Source organism: Coloeus monedula (assembly GCF_965178545.1).
Source record: "Coloeus monedula genome assembly, chromosome: 4".
Lineage (NCBI taxonomy): Eukaryota > Metazoa > Chordata > Aves > Passeriformes > Corvidae > Coloeus > Coloeus monedula.
In genome coordinates this window covers 17,477,448-17,494,408 of record NC_138784.1, presented here as the reverse complement: position 1 = coordinate 17,494,408, position 16,961 = coordinate 17,477,448, and the positions used below count along the sequence as shown (strand labels likewise).

General features: G+C 41.1%; 1 protein-coding gene across 3 annotated transcripts in view; it reads right to left on the bottom strand.

Moving 5' to 3' along the window:
* The window catches only part of DGKI (diacylglycerol kinase iota), a gene marked incomplete at both ends in the record, with an annotated part of 110,415 nt that overhangs the window by 11,327 nt on the left and 82,127 nt on the right, over positions 1-16,961 (bottom strand). For all 3 annotated transcript variants that reach the window (XM_082279600.1, XM_082279599.1, XM_082279598.1), the window contains one exon: positions 714-751. In XM_082279600.1, the coding sequence (XP_082135726.1) occupies positions 714-751 (38 nt within the window). The remainder of the gene's footprint in view (positions 1-713; positions 752-16,961) is intronic.

Genomic DNA, 16,961 nt, shown 5'->3' with positions numbered 1-16,961 from the left:
AGTTGGCCTAACAGCACTGTAATTTTTACAAATGGCTCCAAGCTGGCTTCTCACAGATAAAATTGCAATCATTAATCACAGTCCTCATCCAAATTTGAGGGCATGTTCTCAGATCCTGACTTGGCTACTAAGACATGCAGCCTGAATAGCTCTCTGATGCGGGACTTCAGTCATTGGGCACAAAAAATTTTGCATGAGTGGTTTTTTTCTCCCAAACCAACTATACCAAGGCACTTCATGTTTTGAGACATCCATCAGGTGATAGAACAACCAGCTGAGGTTTGTTCTACCTGGTCTGGTGGTTGCCTACGTAGACTTTGAAAAAGCTAGCACTTGGGGGCTTGGCCACCAACCTCACTGGTGCAAAATATCCTTTTGTGTGGTAGGCTGTGTCAGAACCACCCTGCTGTTCAATGCTGCCAGTATAGTAATTTCCCTGTTAGCAACTGGCACATTGCTCTGTGCAGTGGGCTCTGAATCCTGGGCAAAAAGGTGCTGTCTAACACCAGATCCTATTCACACAAATTTCACACCTCACCTAAATGATGTGTTCCCCTAATATTCAGGGTTTCCTGGAAAGGCTGTAAAATGGCCCTTGCCAGCAGTCCCTACAGCCACCTATTTATGTTTTGAGCAGAGGTGTGATAAAATTTACAGTATATCTGACCAGCAAAAAACTGTGAATAAGTGGACATTCAGTGCTCTGTACTTACCTTCAGTAGATCACCAGATACGACTGCCTGTAAAAGTGCTGCAAAAGGCAAAAAGAAAACTGATGTCAGGCAGAAAGCATTATGCATACAGCCTCACAGCTGAGGACATAGCTCACAGCATGTGCAAGTTAAGACTGACATCCCCCAGTCCACTTGCACTCTCATGTGCTACTAAAACCAGTGCAAACCCTGCACTGACACATATTGGAAAGGCAGAAGACAACCCATGGTGATGAAAGCTGTATGGACATCAAGCCATCATTTCCAATGCTGACCTGGAACTGTAGGCTTCTGTCTGAATTTTTCACTTGAAATACTTCTGAGACTTCTCAACAGTGTCCACAAGATGGACAAGGTCGAGTCTCCAGAACCTGAGCCAGCACTGAAGATATCAGTGTTATCCACACAGAGAACCTGAAAATGTCTTCAGACCTGTCAGACTTTGCCATACCAATGGTGGAATGGTCAGTCAGTCCCCAATACACTGAGAACCCCAAATTGTAGATGATTAAGTGACAAGAGAGAAATTTCTTCACAATTACTTGTATTACAAAAACATTATTAGATGCCAGCGGGAAGCAAGTCCCCTGGGTTTGGCAGGCAGGGTCAAACACAAAGCAAGAGCCAGCCCTCACCTTATCAGCCTTTGTATTTTAAACAGACATAGAAGGAAAAAGCAACAAAGAGGATAAGAGCTCACAACAAGGCAGGACAGAGCTGCAAACAGCTGGGAGCTTCTCCCCACCCACTTCTGTCTGCCCTGAGCCTGTTAAAAAACAGAAGGAAGGCAAAAGCCTGGTACTCTCTATTGCCCAGAGAAGCTGTTACAAACCTACCACTATGTGGCTATCTCCTTCTTTTCTCCTCCTTCTCCCTATCATGATATATATTGTAAAAAACGATGAATAGTCTTTCTGAGACAGCACGTATGTGGTTTGCATCTTAGAAAGCATTAAACACCTGCCTCAACTCATACTTTTTCAAGAGTGTCTAAGCCCATTTCTACCTTTGCATCTAGGCAGTGCAATCAAATTAAGCATTTGCTCAAGTGCCATCCTTGATAAAGATGCCAAAAGCTCACGGAAGCAGGAACAAGGGGGGAAAGAGAACCACAGTGGGAATTCCATGATGAGCTTGTTACGCCTTCAGAAATGACAAGACATCCAAGCTTAACACTGCAGAAGAGGAAGGATGTTCAAAGGCAACTCAACAAGTGTCCCTTTCTTTGAAAACACCTGGCTATGTGGCTTTCTGGTCTCAGTAATGCCTGATTCCCTGGCCACGCAGCAGTGGGAAAAGCAGAAACCCCGTCCAGCTAGGTCCTGTCTTCAGGAAGCAGTAGCAGCAATTCTTGCAACCTTAGATTTAGGACAGTTTTTCAGTGCCCAGGAGTTAAGCTAAATCGTAAAAATCCCTCTGGCATCTGTGAAAGTGAGGACACATAGATTTTAGGAACTGAAGAAGGCAAACACCAGCAGGTAAGAACTAGAACAATCTTCAGTTTTTATTTTCAGTGGCTTATATCCTTCTTTTTTTCTCCCAAGGGTTCAAACAATTGCTCAGCCCAAATTAATAGCAGAGCAGAAATTTAACTCATGTAATTTGCTTTATCTATTTCCCTCTTTTTTTCATCAGTCTGGTCTCATTGACGTCTTTAATCTACCGCAGTCTGAATTGTATAAATATTTTGCACTCCTTGCACATGAAAATCAAATGAACTGGTGACATGAGTCACCAGTTTTTCATTGCCTTCTACATCCAATTTTTTAAGACATGGATTCCCTGAAGTCACTTTCCTAAGAGGCAGTGATGCATTTTCTTATGCAGGCCACGCTTAAGATTACAGTTCAAAAAAACCAGGAGAGACAGCTATGATTCTATGAAAAGCCTGACAAGATGTGAAAAATCTTCTATGCTGAATATCCATCACCAGAAGCTGGTCTGGTGATAAGGCTATTAGGACAAAGCAGCTCTAAAACAAATTCAACATAATTAGACCAATCTTTTCATCTCTTTCCTAAGCCTCAAATCCAGCAAAGCATTTAAGCAAGTGCTTAGCTTTGAGCTAATTACATTCTTTTCACACCAAGTCTACCTGCACTCTTTAAATTAAGTGCTTTGCTACAGTAGAACCTATTGGATAAATGAATACATTGCACATCAACAAAACAAGTTGCCATAACAAGAGATTAGACTACAGTAAAATAATTCAGAGCTGTATGTCCTGATGCAGGAAGATTTAGAAGCTGTTGAGCTAGAAATGGAGCAAGGTTCTTTAGAATCAGGAACATGTTTACATAAATATACAAATATTGCTTAGCACACTAACCCCATAAACCCAAATGGGACTGCTGGGCATATTGAGGAGGAGGGTGAAGATGGCAAAAATCACCTGGTTGTTAAAGAGGTGGTGAAGCAAGCAAGCAGATGGCATTGACAAGAGAGAGCAGACTGAGAAGTTGGAGAAAAGTTCTGTTAACATGTAATGCCAGGCTAGCTTAAAATTAGAAACATTAAAGTGAGAATTGTTTTATTTCTTCTAAGCAACACTGCACTGATGGTGTAATACATAAAATGAACTATGCCACTCTTTTGTCATATATAATATACATTCAGGTCTTAAAGATATCTTAAAAATTACTTGATTTAATTAACATTTTAATGAAGTCATTATTTTCTCAATTTCTCCTAAGAAAAGCATTTCTCGTTATGAATAAAAGTGGTTTATTACCTTTTATATTTATTTAGCAAGTAGCTTTATTGCTGGTGTAAGGTGACAGTTTGGCAAAACTGGTGACTGGAGTTCTCTGTCCATATTTTGAGGAAGCACTCGGTCCCCAGGCTGCCTCCTAAGCAAAGTTCAGCCCTCTCCACTGGTACACCCCTGCAGAGAGTCCCTGCTGCATCACTGAGATCTCAGCTGAAACTGCCTGCAAATGTGTCAGTCCCTGGCCAGGCTGATGGATCTTGACAAAACCAGTTACCTAGTTACCTGGTAGGATGTGGACAGCCACAAATGCAGGTGATCTGTGGAAGAGCTGCCAGGGACTAGCAACTTCTGATTTCTACTGGATGGATTTTGAGATGGGATGATAAGACTAACTACCCAACTTAGAAAATAATCTTCATAAAACAAAAACAAACAAAGCAAAACAAAAAGCCAACCAACCAACCAAAACAAAAAACCACCAAAAACTCCACCCAGGCCTGCCAGCAAACACAAAAAAAATGACTACCAAAACAAACACCAAAAAAACACTCACTTCAAAACAAACCCCCTCACACGCATACCTGACTTATAAATTATTATTGAGCAGATACAAGTGGATAATGATCCAACAGAAAAAAAAGCCATGTTGAAAAGGCTGCTAATTGAATTGTGGTAATGCTGCAAACTAATGCAGCTTGAGACACAGGATAAACAACTACTAGTACACACTCATGCTGAAAACATTACTTTTCCTAGGGCATATATCACTCATCTAATTTCTATTTTGGTATCCATTGCTCCCATTGGAAACAACTAGTTTTATTTCATATTCTAAAAATATACATTAATGTCACTGAGTTACAACAAACATTTTTGTTTTCCAGACAAAATTAACTTATGAAATAACAATTGCTTTCTGGCTCTGCATGTGAACCCAGCACCATTAAAACAGTGCTGCAAAATCGGTCATTAAACACTGGGCATCAGATAAAGAAGGGGTGAAGTATTCACACTCAGTAACTTCAGAGGCTGCAGGATGCCTGAGAGGTCTCACAGGGTTGCTTGGATGGTCAGAAGAGAAAATAACTCTCCATAGATAATAACCTGGTTTTCCCTGCATCAGTTCATGTTGTGCTCCACAGACTAAAGGAGCTCTAGAGAAAATGACCTCCAACTTGCAGCAGCTAAATTAAGAGTCAAACTAAGACAGAGAGGGGATCCTTCAGAATGGCATGATTCCAGGAGGACATGTCTGATCACCTCCAGGAATGACAACCAAACAAGGGCAAAACAGGAGGTCTTCTTTTAAGGTTTTCCAAAGTGTGATACTCCTAGCACCAGGCAATGCTCATGGTATTGGAAATTTTAGTTCTTCATATACCATACAGGTGGCAGAATGAGAATGTCTCATAAATGTGAGGGCTAACAAGTGGCTGCAGCACATCAGAAGAATAGAGCAGGAGAGAATCAGAAGTCATCACTATCACCTCGCTCACTTCAAAAGCCATGAAAATCCTCAGAAGCATCACAAGCAAGGAAAAACCTCAAACAACTACCCCCTTCCTGGTATGCCCTGCAGAAAAATTTTATCCTAATCCTAAAGCTGCTGATCAGCTTAACACCAAGGACAGACGCAGGGCTCATCGCCAGGTTACTATCACACCAGAAACTTTGCTGCTAAAACACTTTCAGAAAGAACATGAAGAAAAAGATTCTTGTAAACCCATGTAAGTAACATCTCAGAATCACAAAGTTCCTTGCTTAAAGTAGGTTGACACGGAAGATATTTAGTAAGTTAGTTGAATAATGATTAGTGAGTCAGTAAGAGGAGTTGGTCTGCACTGGAAAGAATCTCAAAGAACAAGGTAGTTCTGCAGCCTGCCACTGTCAGCAGTACAGGGGTAATGTGTCTTTTTACCTGAGTAAAAGTTATTTGTAAAGCATAAATATCCTCCAGATTTTATCAATCAGATTGCACACCTGATTTGACCCTTTCAATGCCATATTTGAACCCACTAATTCTGTACCAACTAAGCCACAGGGAATGCTGATTAAAATGTACAGCAATTTTGAAGTTTTCAACACTTACAAGCAATTCTTCAGTAAAGTTCTAAAAATTGTAACTGAAGGGATCAGAATTACTTAAAACCATGTTATAAAGTATATATACCACACCAAGGAGTTGTCACATTCATGATTAAAATGCAGGCAATTATAAACCTATGAATGAAATGCAGTGTGGGAGCAGAGTATTATTTGCAATAATGCATCCTACCATGAGTTAAAAAAATACCAGGGTATCAATGCATCTAATCAGAGTATGAGAATATTTAAGCACATAGGATATTATCACAAAATTCAGCTACCATAACTCAAGACCTTGTTGGAGCAGGGTGCTTTGACCAACCTGATCTAGTGGGTGTGGCATTCCTGCCCATGGCAGGGGAGCTGGAACTAGGTGTTCTTTAAGGTTTCTTCCAACCCAAACCATTCTGTGATTCTCTAAACTCAAGCAGAATTGAGGCTCATAAAACCTTTAGCTCTTTCAAAAGACACAGTATGACAGTTGATAATCTGAAGTGATCAGCTCCTTGTGGAAACCTCATTTAACAGGCAATGCCTGCATCTGTCCAGCCCTTTCTAAGTCACTGACTCAGCACTGAGAGTTGATATGCCATCAGCATTTCAGTGCTGGATGCTTCTTACTGGTTGGAGGCAGATAATAAAAAATACAAGAGCTTTGGTGTGGGGCTTCCAGAATTTGAATCACAGTGTTCACCACCATCTCCTACTAGAGTGCTCAGGGGAACTCTTAAGGAATACCACAAAAAATGCTGCCTTGTTTAAACCTTGTAGAGCTGATAATGAAGAAGAAACTATAGGAGAAGGTGACTTCATCAGATTTTTGACAGTTACTAAACTTGGACTATCCTTAACTTCCAGAACATTTCCAACCCTTTATTGCTGTTTTAGACCTTGTGTAATTCATAGTCAGAAATTTAAAGTAATTACTGCTTTACACATTGAGAAGTTAAAAGCTGACCCTGATTAGAAGAGTGCTTTTACACAGTTGGAGTCTTCTGAGCTATTAAAGATCAGCATTACAGAAGTGATAATAAAAGAAGCCCTTGGGGTTTATTTTTCACTACTTTTACAGAAATCAATAATAACTTCTATATCAATCACTCAAAAAGCTGGGCTTTCAAATTACTGGAGTCCATACAGATTATCATTCAGAAATGCACTCTTTTCTCTGTAAACAATTTGCTCATAAAAGCTTTATGACAAACTGACAGTAATATAACTTACCCAGAAATATAACTTACCCATACAGAACTGACTTTTTTCTACTCTAGCTATGATCTCCAGCCTTGACCTGCAGATAAAAGGGGTGGGGGGCACCACAGGGATTTGGTTCGTGGATTACTTCCCTTCTGAGAGGACTATGAGAAACAGGCACCTAAGATACAGAGCAGTGAATTCACTTGGTATTTCTGAGAGGCCTGCCAGTCCCATAGAACAATTTTAGGGTTCCATGAAGAGCAGTTGCAAATCTCTGCACTTGAGCTTTTACAAAAACTTTACCTCTTTCCAACATTTTATCTGCTTTTAAAGTTACAGAAAAAAACCTGAAACCACCTATAACATACACATGCCAAACTGTCTACATAACTGAGAAGTTAAATTACAAAATTAATAACACTTTGTTGGAATGACTGTGAGCTCACAGGTCTTTGATCTACAGACAATCTCAAGTCTCACCAAAGCTGATGATGCTTAAATATTTTCCTTTGATGATAAGCTGAGTGAAAGGAGCAATTAAATTCTTCTTCACATATTTTATGCACCTGCAAGTAGTGGAAGTGACTACTGAAGACTATGAAAAAATTAAACAGAAATTAAGCCTTGCAGGTTAAGGGATATTATAGTTGCTGGCAGAAAAACCCCAAAAAATCCAGAAATAAATGGTTAAATCACTTCTTCTGTATTCACTGAAAAAATGCTTTACATCAAACAGTTGTCTGACTGGTTAGAACCAAATTTTTCTCCTGATAGAATGAGACAAAATTCCCCAAATATAAGCTAACTGCTTGGGCAAAAAGCTGCATCAAGCCCCTATTATGGGATACTCACCCTCTTTGGAGCTTATTATTTTAACAGTGCACTCCTTAAGCCAAGAAAAGGACAAGAGTATTTGGTTCTATCACATACCTTTAAGGACTGACTTTTTTCTTATACTTGTGCATAGAGTAAGATGTGTTCAGGAAAGAAGAAAAAAATCACAGAATCATAGAATTGTTCAAGTTGGAAAGGACATTTAAAGTATACCTAGTCCAACCACCCTGCAATAAGGAGGGACATATTCAACTACATCAGGGTGCTCAGAGCCCTATCCAACCTGACCTTAAACGTATCCATGGATGGGGCATCCACCACCTCTGTGGGCAACCTGTGCCAGTGTTTTACCACCCTCACTGAAAAGAACTTATTTCTTATATCAACCCTCTTTTAGTTTAAAGCCACTAGCCTTTGTCCTAGCACAACAGGCCCTGCTAAAACATCCGTCCCCACCTGTTTTGTAAACCCCTTCCAAGTACTGAAGTGTCACAATAAGGTCTCCCTGGAGCCTCGTCTCTTCTTCAGGCTGAACAAAATGTCCTTTTTCATGAGAGCATCTGGCAAACACAGCCCATGTACTGAGGAGGAATCTGACAGAAGAATATTCTTGCACAGTTTTTAAAGTTTGGTGCTGAGCAATGAAAATGAAACATCTTCAGCAACAGACAGTTAACAGACCATGAGAATCAGCCACAGGTTTCAGTGCTCAGGAAGAGGCTGCATTATAACTAAACAAGGGGCATTTTGATGAGGAAGTTGATTGCCTGTAAGCCTGAAAATTATAAATGTAATTTTAACTTCTAAAGAAGCAAAAGTCTCTCATTAGCCATTTTAGGAAGTCTATCCCTATGTCATATCTTTCTAATCCAAAATCAACCATAAGAAAGCATCTGGTGGTCTACACTTGAAGCAGCTGTATGGGAATGGAAAAAGGTTCCTGAACTTGCTAGAGGATTTCTACCTCAGCCCAAAGACTGCATAAGAAGCATGGTGGAAATATGACAACAAAAAATACATGCAGTTTAGAGGTTTCCTGCCTAGATCATAGTATCTCTTGTGCTAAATAAAGCAAAGACTCATTAATTTTTAATTTTTTTCCAAAATGTATCTGTTTGCTGCCACTGCCCTAAACAAACAGGTGTTAAACAAGGGTTCTCCACAGGCTTTCAGATTCGTAAAAGTCTTGGGCTTCTTATGGAACCTGAAGGCAATGGCACCAGTCTAGGTAACTCACAACAGCTCTGCTGCAGGCACTATTTCCATGAAAGACAAATGAATAAAGAGCCTGAGAGCTCAAAGTGCTCCCAAGAGACCAAGAAAACTGACAGGGCAGCAACGTGCTGCAACCAAGAGCTCAGAAGCACATCAGCTGAGCAGCAGCCAGACACACACATCTGATGGCTGTTCAACAAGAGGGATATTGCAAAGGCCTTCACACAGTATCTTGAACTATTTCATCTGTACAGGAAAACGTGCATAAGCACACATTCTCTTGTGGTTTGAGAGAGACACTTTTGAAGTCTGCTGGCCCTCTGAATAAGTCATGCCTCAATAACATCTATTTCTAGGATTGCACAAAGGAGGTAGAAAACCCTTCTAAATATTTGAGGGTTGTCCTTTAGTTACAGAAAGCACTGCATCCCGTGCAGATTTGGAGAACTGACACAGTTTTGATTGCACCTGTTGGCCTAACTTGTGAATAAGAAAAAATATTAACGTGTAAAAAAATCAATCATTACTCAGGTGGCTATAAATTTACATTATGAGCGTTTACGTTTTAAGAATTTTAAATTCAAACAACAGCACCAAAACACTGGTAGGAGAGAAGGAGGGGGAAAAAAGTAAAATTAGCCACACATGCATACTGAAGGGAAAGAAAGGCTAAATTCTCACTTACACAGAAGTCCCTTCATACAACTCTGGAAGGATAAAGAGGCTTTCAAGCAGATGTAAATTACACTCAAGCTGCCTTTAAAGCCCCATTTTCACTCAGACTCAGTTTAAAGCTACTTTGATGCCAATTAGAGTCCAACCTGAATTGTTTATGTGGCACTAGTGCAGAGCTGAGAGTGTAGTTGATAGTTAGGAGTAGAAGTATTCAGACCCTAGTATTGAACTTTTGCTACAAGATCGTTTAACTCAGACTTACAAAAGGAAAGGATTGTAAGAAAAAAAAAAGGACTGCCTTTGTAAATAGTTCAGAACCCCAAAGAACCGTCACAGATAAACTAAGCACCATCTGGCTCACATCATCTCTTTTTTGCCTTCGTTTTCCCTTCCACCATTTTTATTTTTCAGCCAAGACATCAATTAATGTCATTCTCAGGAGTGATGCAGTGGAAGAAAATGTCTCTGATGAGGTGAGAACACAAGGCAGGGAAGACTTTGGCTGACTAATGCAGCAATTTTATCAATAGAGTGGCACTACCTTGGCAGAAGGAGAATTCTAGGTAAAATAGTTAAGCAGTGGTTTACTTTTAATTTAAAAATAAGTAGGACAGCAAAAAAGAAGCATTGTGGGCCACACTGTTCCTCCCTCTTCCCCGACTTTGTAGATCATTCCCATCACAGGCACTCTTAGCACACTCCCTTAAGGTTTTTGCCACTGTAACACTGGCTGCAGTGCCTTTGCCTGGCAATAGCTAAGTTACTCTTCCTCAACAAGCTGGCACTTCACAGGAAGACTAAATCATCCAAAAGTCAGTTCGAGAATATTTTTTCTATGCAGGTTCTTCAGTGGGTAAAGTGATCGCCACTCTTATCTGACCATGAACAATCCCATCAGAAAAAAGCCAAGAAGCAAAGTAGGTTGCAGGGTTACCCAGAGCTTCTGCTTGAAAACAAGTGCTCAGATTGAGACAACATATTCCTTGCTCGTACTTCCTCCAGAGGGGAAAAAGGATAATGGCAGTGGCCATCTTGAAATAAATGTTTTTCTGCTTTATCTATTACTGATTCAGATGCCCACATCTGCCAGACATCTCCCTCTCAGCTGTCTACTGACCCCTCAGGCTGCTTGGATATGATAAGAGGTGGGGTGTAGGCACCTTTTAAGGGTTTTGTCCAGAAAGGACCTCCCTCAGCCCTAGACATGTGCTTTCACAGAGTGCTTTCTCTTGCCAGGGTGTCAGAGGCTGAAACAGTTCATGCCTCAAACATTGATATAAAGTTTTAAAGAAGCTGCAGCCACAGAAACCTCCTTGAAGAACTTTGGACTCTAAGTCGAACTGCTGATTAGATAAAAGGAATGTTCAATCACCTCAGGCTGAGGGAAAGGTATGCATCCACAATAGGCCAAAGCCTCCAACTGAGTTTGGGGTGAGAGCACAGCTCACAGAAGCCAGGTTTACACAGACTCTCCCCAGCCAAGGGGGGAGGAGGAGGTTTTGGGTGCATGGTGCAGCCTCTGGTGAGAGGCAGTGAGCACCCATCCTCCAATTACACAAACTGGCCCAGCTGTGGAACCCCCATCCCCACAGGGCACATCCACGGGACTTTCCCGTGAGAGGCTCGGCCCCACAGGGCTGCACGTGGTGCAACAGACCCAGAGTCTGCTGTGAGAGACTGACCCCACCCCAGGGGGACATGGCTGGACATGCCCACCCAGCCTGAGCATGTACACCCATGGGACTCTGTGCCTTCTGGGGGACCTTCACCACCGAGAGACCAGCTGGGGAGGATCAACAAACATCGTTGGGATGCACGGAGTGGTGATAATTTCCTTATTCTGTCCCTGTCACTCTTTCTGTCCACCTCCCCCACCTGTTTTCTACTTCTTTCTTTCTCTCTCTCTCTCTCATATTGACCATCAAATAAAACCCTTACTATTCTCACTGGCATATGATCTTGTTTGCACCTTAATTCGGGCAGAGACATTTCTAAGAACCTTGAAACTGGATCATAACACAGGGGTACCCTGGGTCTGCATCAATACCAGCCTCTGCTGATCTGAGAAGGAAATGAACAAACCCAGAGCAGATCCCCAAGGCATCATTGGCTCAGCTGGGCACAGTCACTTTCAAAACACTATCCAGGAGGGCTTTCTTCCCACAGGGGCTAATTAATCAAAATAAATACCTGTAGTCGGGAGCCCCCCCTCCAACCCCTCCCATACACTCTTTAATTTGTACAGAGGAAGCATTGCAAGACATCTCAGTTTGTTGCTGGGTAAACAGCTGCAACATCACCATGAAGAGCACAGCATCCCCTCTCTATCTTTCGAAAGCATCTGGTGTACAAAATAGCCATTCATTTTTTATCTTTATTTTTTTAATTCTACCAGCACTGAGATGGTTGGATTCATCTGCAGCACCCTGCTCATCCTATTAATCAGTACGGCAGATTGCTTCAAAACTCTAGAGGAGAACATCCCTTTGCAGACTCTGACTATCCAGATTAGTGGAGAGTGGCTCCAGAATGAAGAAAGGAGGCTGAGAGGGTGAAGTCTGAGTTTCCAAGGGCCACCATGTGCAACAGGAAATCTCATCTATTGGAGGTTCCAGAAGTGTTATTGCTTCTTGTGCTATTTTCTGGGACTCCTGCAACCCTCTTCCTCCTTGCATGTGTTTAGATTTCTTCTCTTTAGTGGAGCAGACGGCACCAGAGTAAATACCACAGTGTACAGGACATTCTGCCTCCAAGGCAGGAGTGGATACTGCATAGCAAAGCATTTTCCTGTATGGCATGGAGCCACCACTGCCTTCCATGCACACACTTGATCCATCCCTTCCTTACAATTCTGATAGCAGCTCTCTCTTTGCAGAGGGATATCCAGAGACAGAATTACATGTCCCACCTAAAACTTCCAGTTTGCACCCATGCCAAGCAATCCCTGTGGAAACTTTTTTCCTAATAGAGACTAATGTAGAAGTCACCATTATAAACTCACTTCACTTCTAATGCACTCCTGGCTCTACACAAATTCCTCCGAGGTGTAGGATATCCAGGCTGGATGACTCCAAGTCATGGAGTGATTCCATGACATGGAGCCAGCATCTGGAAGGATCTGAAAGACCTTTGAGTGTCGCTATTCGTCTTTTCAAGCAGAAAACCCATCCTTTATCTTAATCCCTTGCATAATATTATTACTTTGTAATAACTAACCATCTTCAAAATCGCTCCATTGAATATATCTCCCTTTTTTATTAATTTCTCAGTTGTCCCCTATTCCCTCATGAATTTTGAATCCATCACACAAAAAACCCACCAAAACCACTAACCTCAAATTACAGAAATTATGCTTACGCAGCAAAAACATGTCTGCTGGAAGAAAACAAGGCAAAAAGCCCAGTTTCATTAGTTTATAGAGAAATGAGTAAGAGAGCAGTGGCATAAATATTTGAAACCTCCTGTTTCCCATTCAGAATGCAACTCAGATGCATAAGGATTAAGCTCTGGTTGACTGCTACTTGAAGTGCATTAGTACAGCTACTTAAAACTGAGTAAATCCATCAAAGGCAAGTTTCCTCTGTTTCAAGTTAGACACACAATATTGAACAGCATCAGCTTCAAGTTGCCATGACATGAATAACATGTCAATATCCCCACACCATTAATAGCAACATGCAAGAGTTTGCTGGGGTTTTTTCAGACTACTTGAAATGGAAATAGAACTCGTTGTACTCTTTTTAAGGCCATTTCCCTCAACTGCTCACATGATGATGAAGAACCACCTCAAACACACAAGGTAAACAAAGAACAGTAGAGAGAACCCAACTTTGGCCAGATGAAGCTAAATATATGATTTTTTTAATGCAGATTTCTGCAGGGTGGCTGTAAATAGGAGGGAGCAGGGCATGAGCCTGTGTGCCCACAAAGTACAGTGCAGCTCTGAAGGGTGCTGGGTGAAGGAAGAGTTTGGTAAACCTCAACTATTCACCTAATGATAACCAGACAATGACTGTGTAGTGGCAATGCAATGTATTAGAAATCTGCATTCCCATCACAGTACCCTACCTGTTCCAGAAAAAAGGGGTACAATAACCTCCAGCAATGTCAGACCCTGAGCATATGACCAGAACTTTTTATGCAGTGAAAGTACAGCTGGTGGTACCTTCCCTAAGAGATGACTTGCCTGGCCGTCCCTCATCACATCCACCAAGACTTCTGTGGGCCTGACACTCTCCCGTTGTTGAGTCTCATTTAACCCCAACACCCAAAGAAGACCATTGACTTCCAAGGCTGCAGGGCAGGTAACTGCACTAGGGCCTACCTCACCAAAAAGGTCATTCTTCAGAGTCATCACTGCCCTGTCTAAACTAGTATGCTTTAGGATTTACTTGGCTTGTATCATTTTGTCAATCAGTTAGAGCATTTGAGGGTTAGGGGTTTTGTCTACTCCTTCTGTTAATCCCAAAAAAAAAAAAAAAAAAAAAGAAAAAAGAAAAAGATGGACTTCACTCTTTAGTTATCTATTTCCTAACTATCTGTACCAAGAACAAAGACACCAACCTTTTAAAATCTCAAAGAGGCTTTGGGTATTTTTTCTTTTGAAGTCTGGGATTTTCAAGCAGTGCTCTTTCCCTTTCTGTGCCAATTAAAATGGCTCTGTTTTGTAACTGATAAAGGTGCCTTTAACATGTGTCCACAACAAGGAGCATTGTGTGCAGTTGCAATTGTTCAATAGATGCCCAGTCTGAGACAGATGGTGCTTTATCTTCACCCACTTGTCAAGGCAGCATAATGCATTGTCCCGTCAGGGATTAATGGAAGTGCCACTCACATTAGATGCTAATTCTGGTACAAGTCTGTTAGAACACTACAGATGCTACAGCTACTGTTTGCAACCAGTGCTCAAAGCAGTCAGTCCACACTGGAGGAGAAGCAGGACATTCAGAAACCAAGGTGAGGAGCACAACGCAAAAATCTATGCAGAATGCAACCTTGTGGTCCATGGGAAAGAGTCGTTTAAAAAGCAAGAAGAGGATGATTAAAAAAAACCCACAGAGAAATAGTAGAAGAAAAAGTGATGACTGAATATTAAAGCAGACAAAAAGATCAGGAATCAAGTGGGAGGTTAAAACAAAAGATTCAACACAACAGAGGAAGAGCTTTTTCTCAGTAATGATCAACTATCACATCAGAAAATCAGCACTAGAATGGTGTCCATAATAGGGAAGAGCAGCTGTAATGCAGGACAGAATGTAGGTACAGTATTCTACAGTTGGATCTTTCCTCACTGTGTAGCCCAAAGCATTATTACCTTACTAAAAAAAAAAAGAGTGTTTAACATATTGAATAGGTACGCAGTTGAGTACTGACTATTAATGAACATGTAAGTCTCAAAACTGATTCCAAGATACATACTCCAAGAACAATATGCCAGGAGACATCTGCATAAACACTATAAAATTCAGAGATAAGTTTTCAGCTCTCTCCTGGAGCCTCTCTTTTTTGTTTAGATAAGGGATTTGAGATCTAAGGCTAATTTGAGATGCCTCCACACATGCAGTCTCAGCGGACTGAGAACCTTCTAGGCTCTAAAGAGCTTATGCTGCAGCACTTTTATCACATTTTCTTCTTAGTACAGTGCCCATTTACCATATTCTGTAGCTGGCATGGTGGGATAGAGGAAATCCAAGTACTGGACCCCTCTTTCTGAAAAGTCACTGGGGAATGGGAAATCTTTTGTGCTTGAGAGAAGCTCCTACTTATTTACATGGATGACAAACCTAGCTGGATACTCCATGGTCACGAAACTTCTAATAACTGGCACTATCATGTCACTAATTGGTCAAGGCCTTTCACTCTGCATTTCAGAAGAGCTTGCTTGTGAGAGAAAGGGAAGCAAGGAAGAAGAGGCTATTCAGAGATGTTGATCAAACCTGAAAAGCCAAACCGTGGCAGCAGATGGTAGATGGCAAACAGGAAGTTTTTGTGAAAAACTAGAATAGTATAAAAATAGTTGAAAGAAGGAAAGCATTCTGACAGCATGAAATACAAACCTTTAAAGATACACAAGGAAATGCATACACACCGTCTGTTGCTCCATTAATAGATGAAGATAAAGCAATAGAATAAATGCAAGGGAAATGAAAAAGCAAGAGCAGTCTATCACTAACAAGTTTATGCACTGAGATGCAGCTTGAATCCAGGTCCTGAAATAGTATATTAGACCCTAATGATTTCAAATCTCTTCTCAGAGATGGAGACATGAGGTATACTGTTAACTTCTCACAAGTGTCCTGTAGTGCATGCTGGAAGCTGCAGTCATGGTAAAAAGCAGAGGAACTATTAAACAGGAAAACTCCATCTGGTTCACAAAATCAATGAGCTGTAAATCACAAAAATCTAATAGGGTGCACCAGGAAATTAAACCTGTATGCTTCTGCCAGTCTCATACTTTTATTTGTCATGGGATCCGCTGCTGCCAGACACCAGGAATGGACTAGATAGGCCAGATAGATCTTTGGTCTTGCGTGTCTGTCCATTTTTATGGCTTTCTTTACAACTTTCTTTACTGAGAAAGGACTTGTCAAGGAGATGGAAGAGAATTTGTTGATGACAATACATTTGACATCCACTATACTAGACTAAAAAGCTCTTGGCTGGAGCCAAAGACAATGTAGGTTGATACCTAACTCGTCACTCCACACTCCCAGTGAACATAGTTCAGTGACACACTTCCAGACTCAGACCCACTTACAGCTCCATTTGCAACAGTCCTTACTATTCCCATGTGGACCTTTCTTAAGTAATACTTACGGTATTGGCCAGAAAATTTGCTGACTGTGTGACTGCATACAAACTGGATGCCAGAAGAAAATAGATATTTCTCTTTTGGACCAAAATAGTATTCCCAGTTCTGAGCCACATGATGGACTTCCTCCTCTCAGTCAGTCTCCCTTTTTTTTTGTTCCTCATTCCTTATGCAACTCTGGCAGTGCAATTACCACCCCTTCGCAGTGTGATTAAATTTAAGATGGACTTTAGTTTACCACGTTATTAAGCACCTGGTCACCACAAACTCCCTCTTTAGTCCATAGGGAAAGATCAGATCCTTCAAGTCTCCTTCAGAGCAACCATGTTGGCATAACCTGCAAGTCCTGCTACTCAAGCCATGAGACTTTTCCACGTAGAAGAGCCTAGCTGCACTAAATTCCATACTGTCCTACCAAAATGACTCTATTGGTAACCCAAGATAATGTGTGTTGAAGCTTTTAAGGCACAATACACTCACCTCTCAGAAATAAAGATGCTGTACTGTGAGAGTCATGAAAGATGTTCTCATCTTTACAAAAAACATGCATGATCCTTTCAGCCACACAATTTTCCATGGGTGAAGCTCTATACAGTTGGATGAATAAACTGTAAACTCTTGCAATAGTTCCATTTGATTAAGCAAGATTCATTTTACAAATGACTCAACTTATGTCAGTCCCAATTAAACTAACTAAATGATCAAGCACTTAATGTCAAGG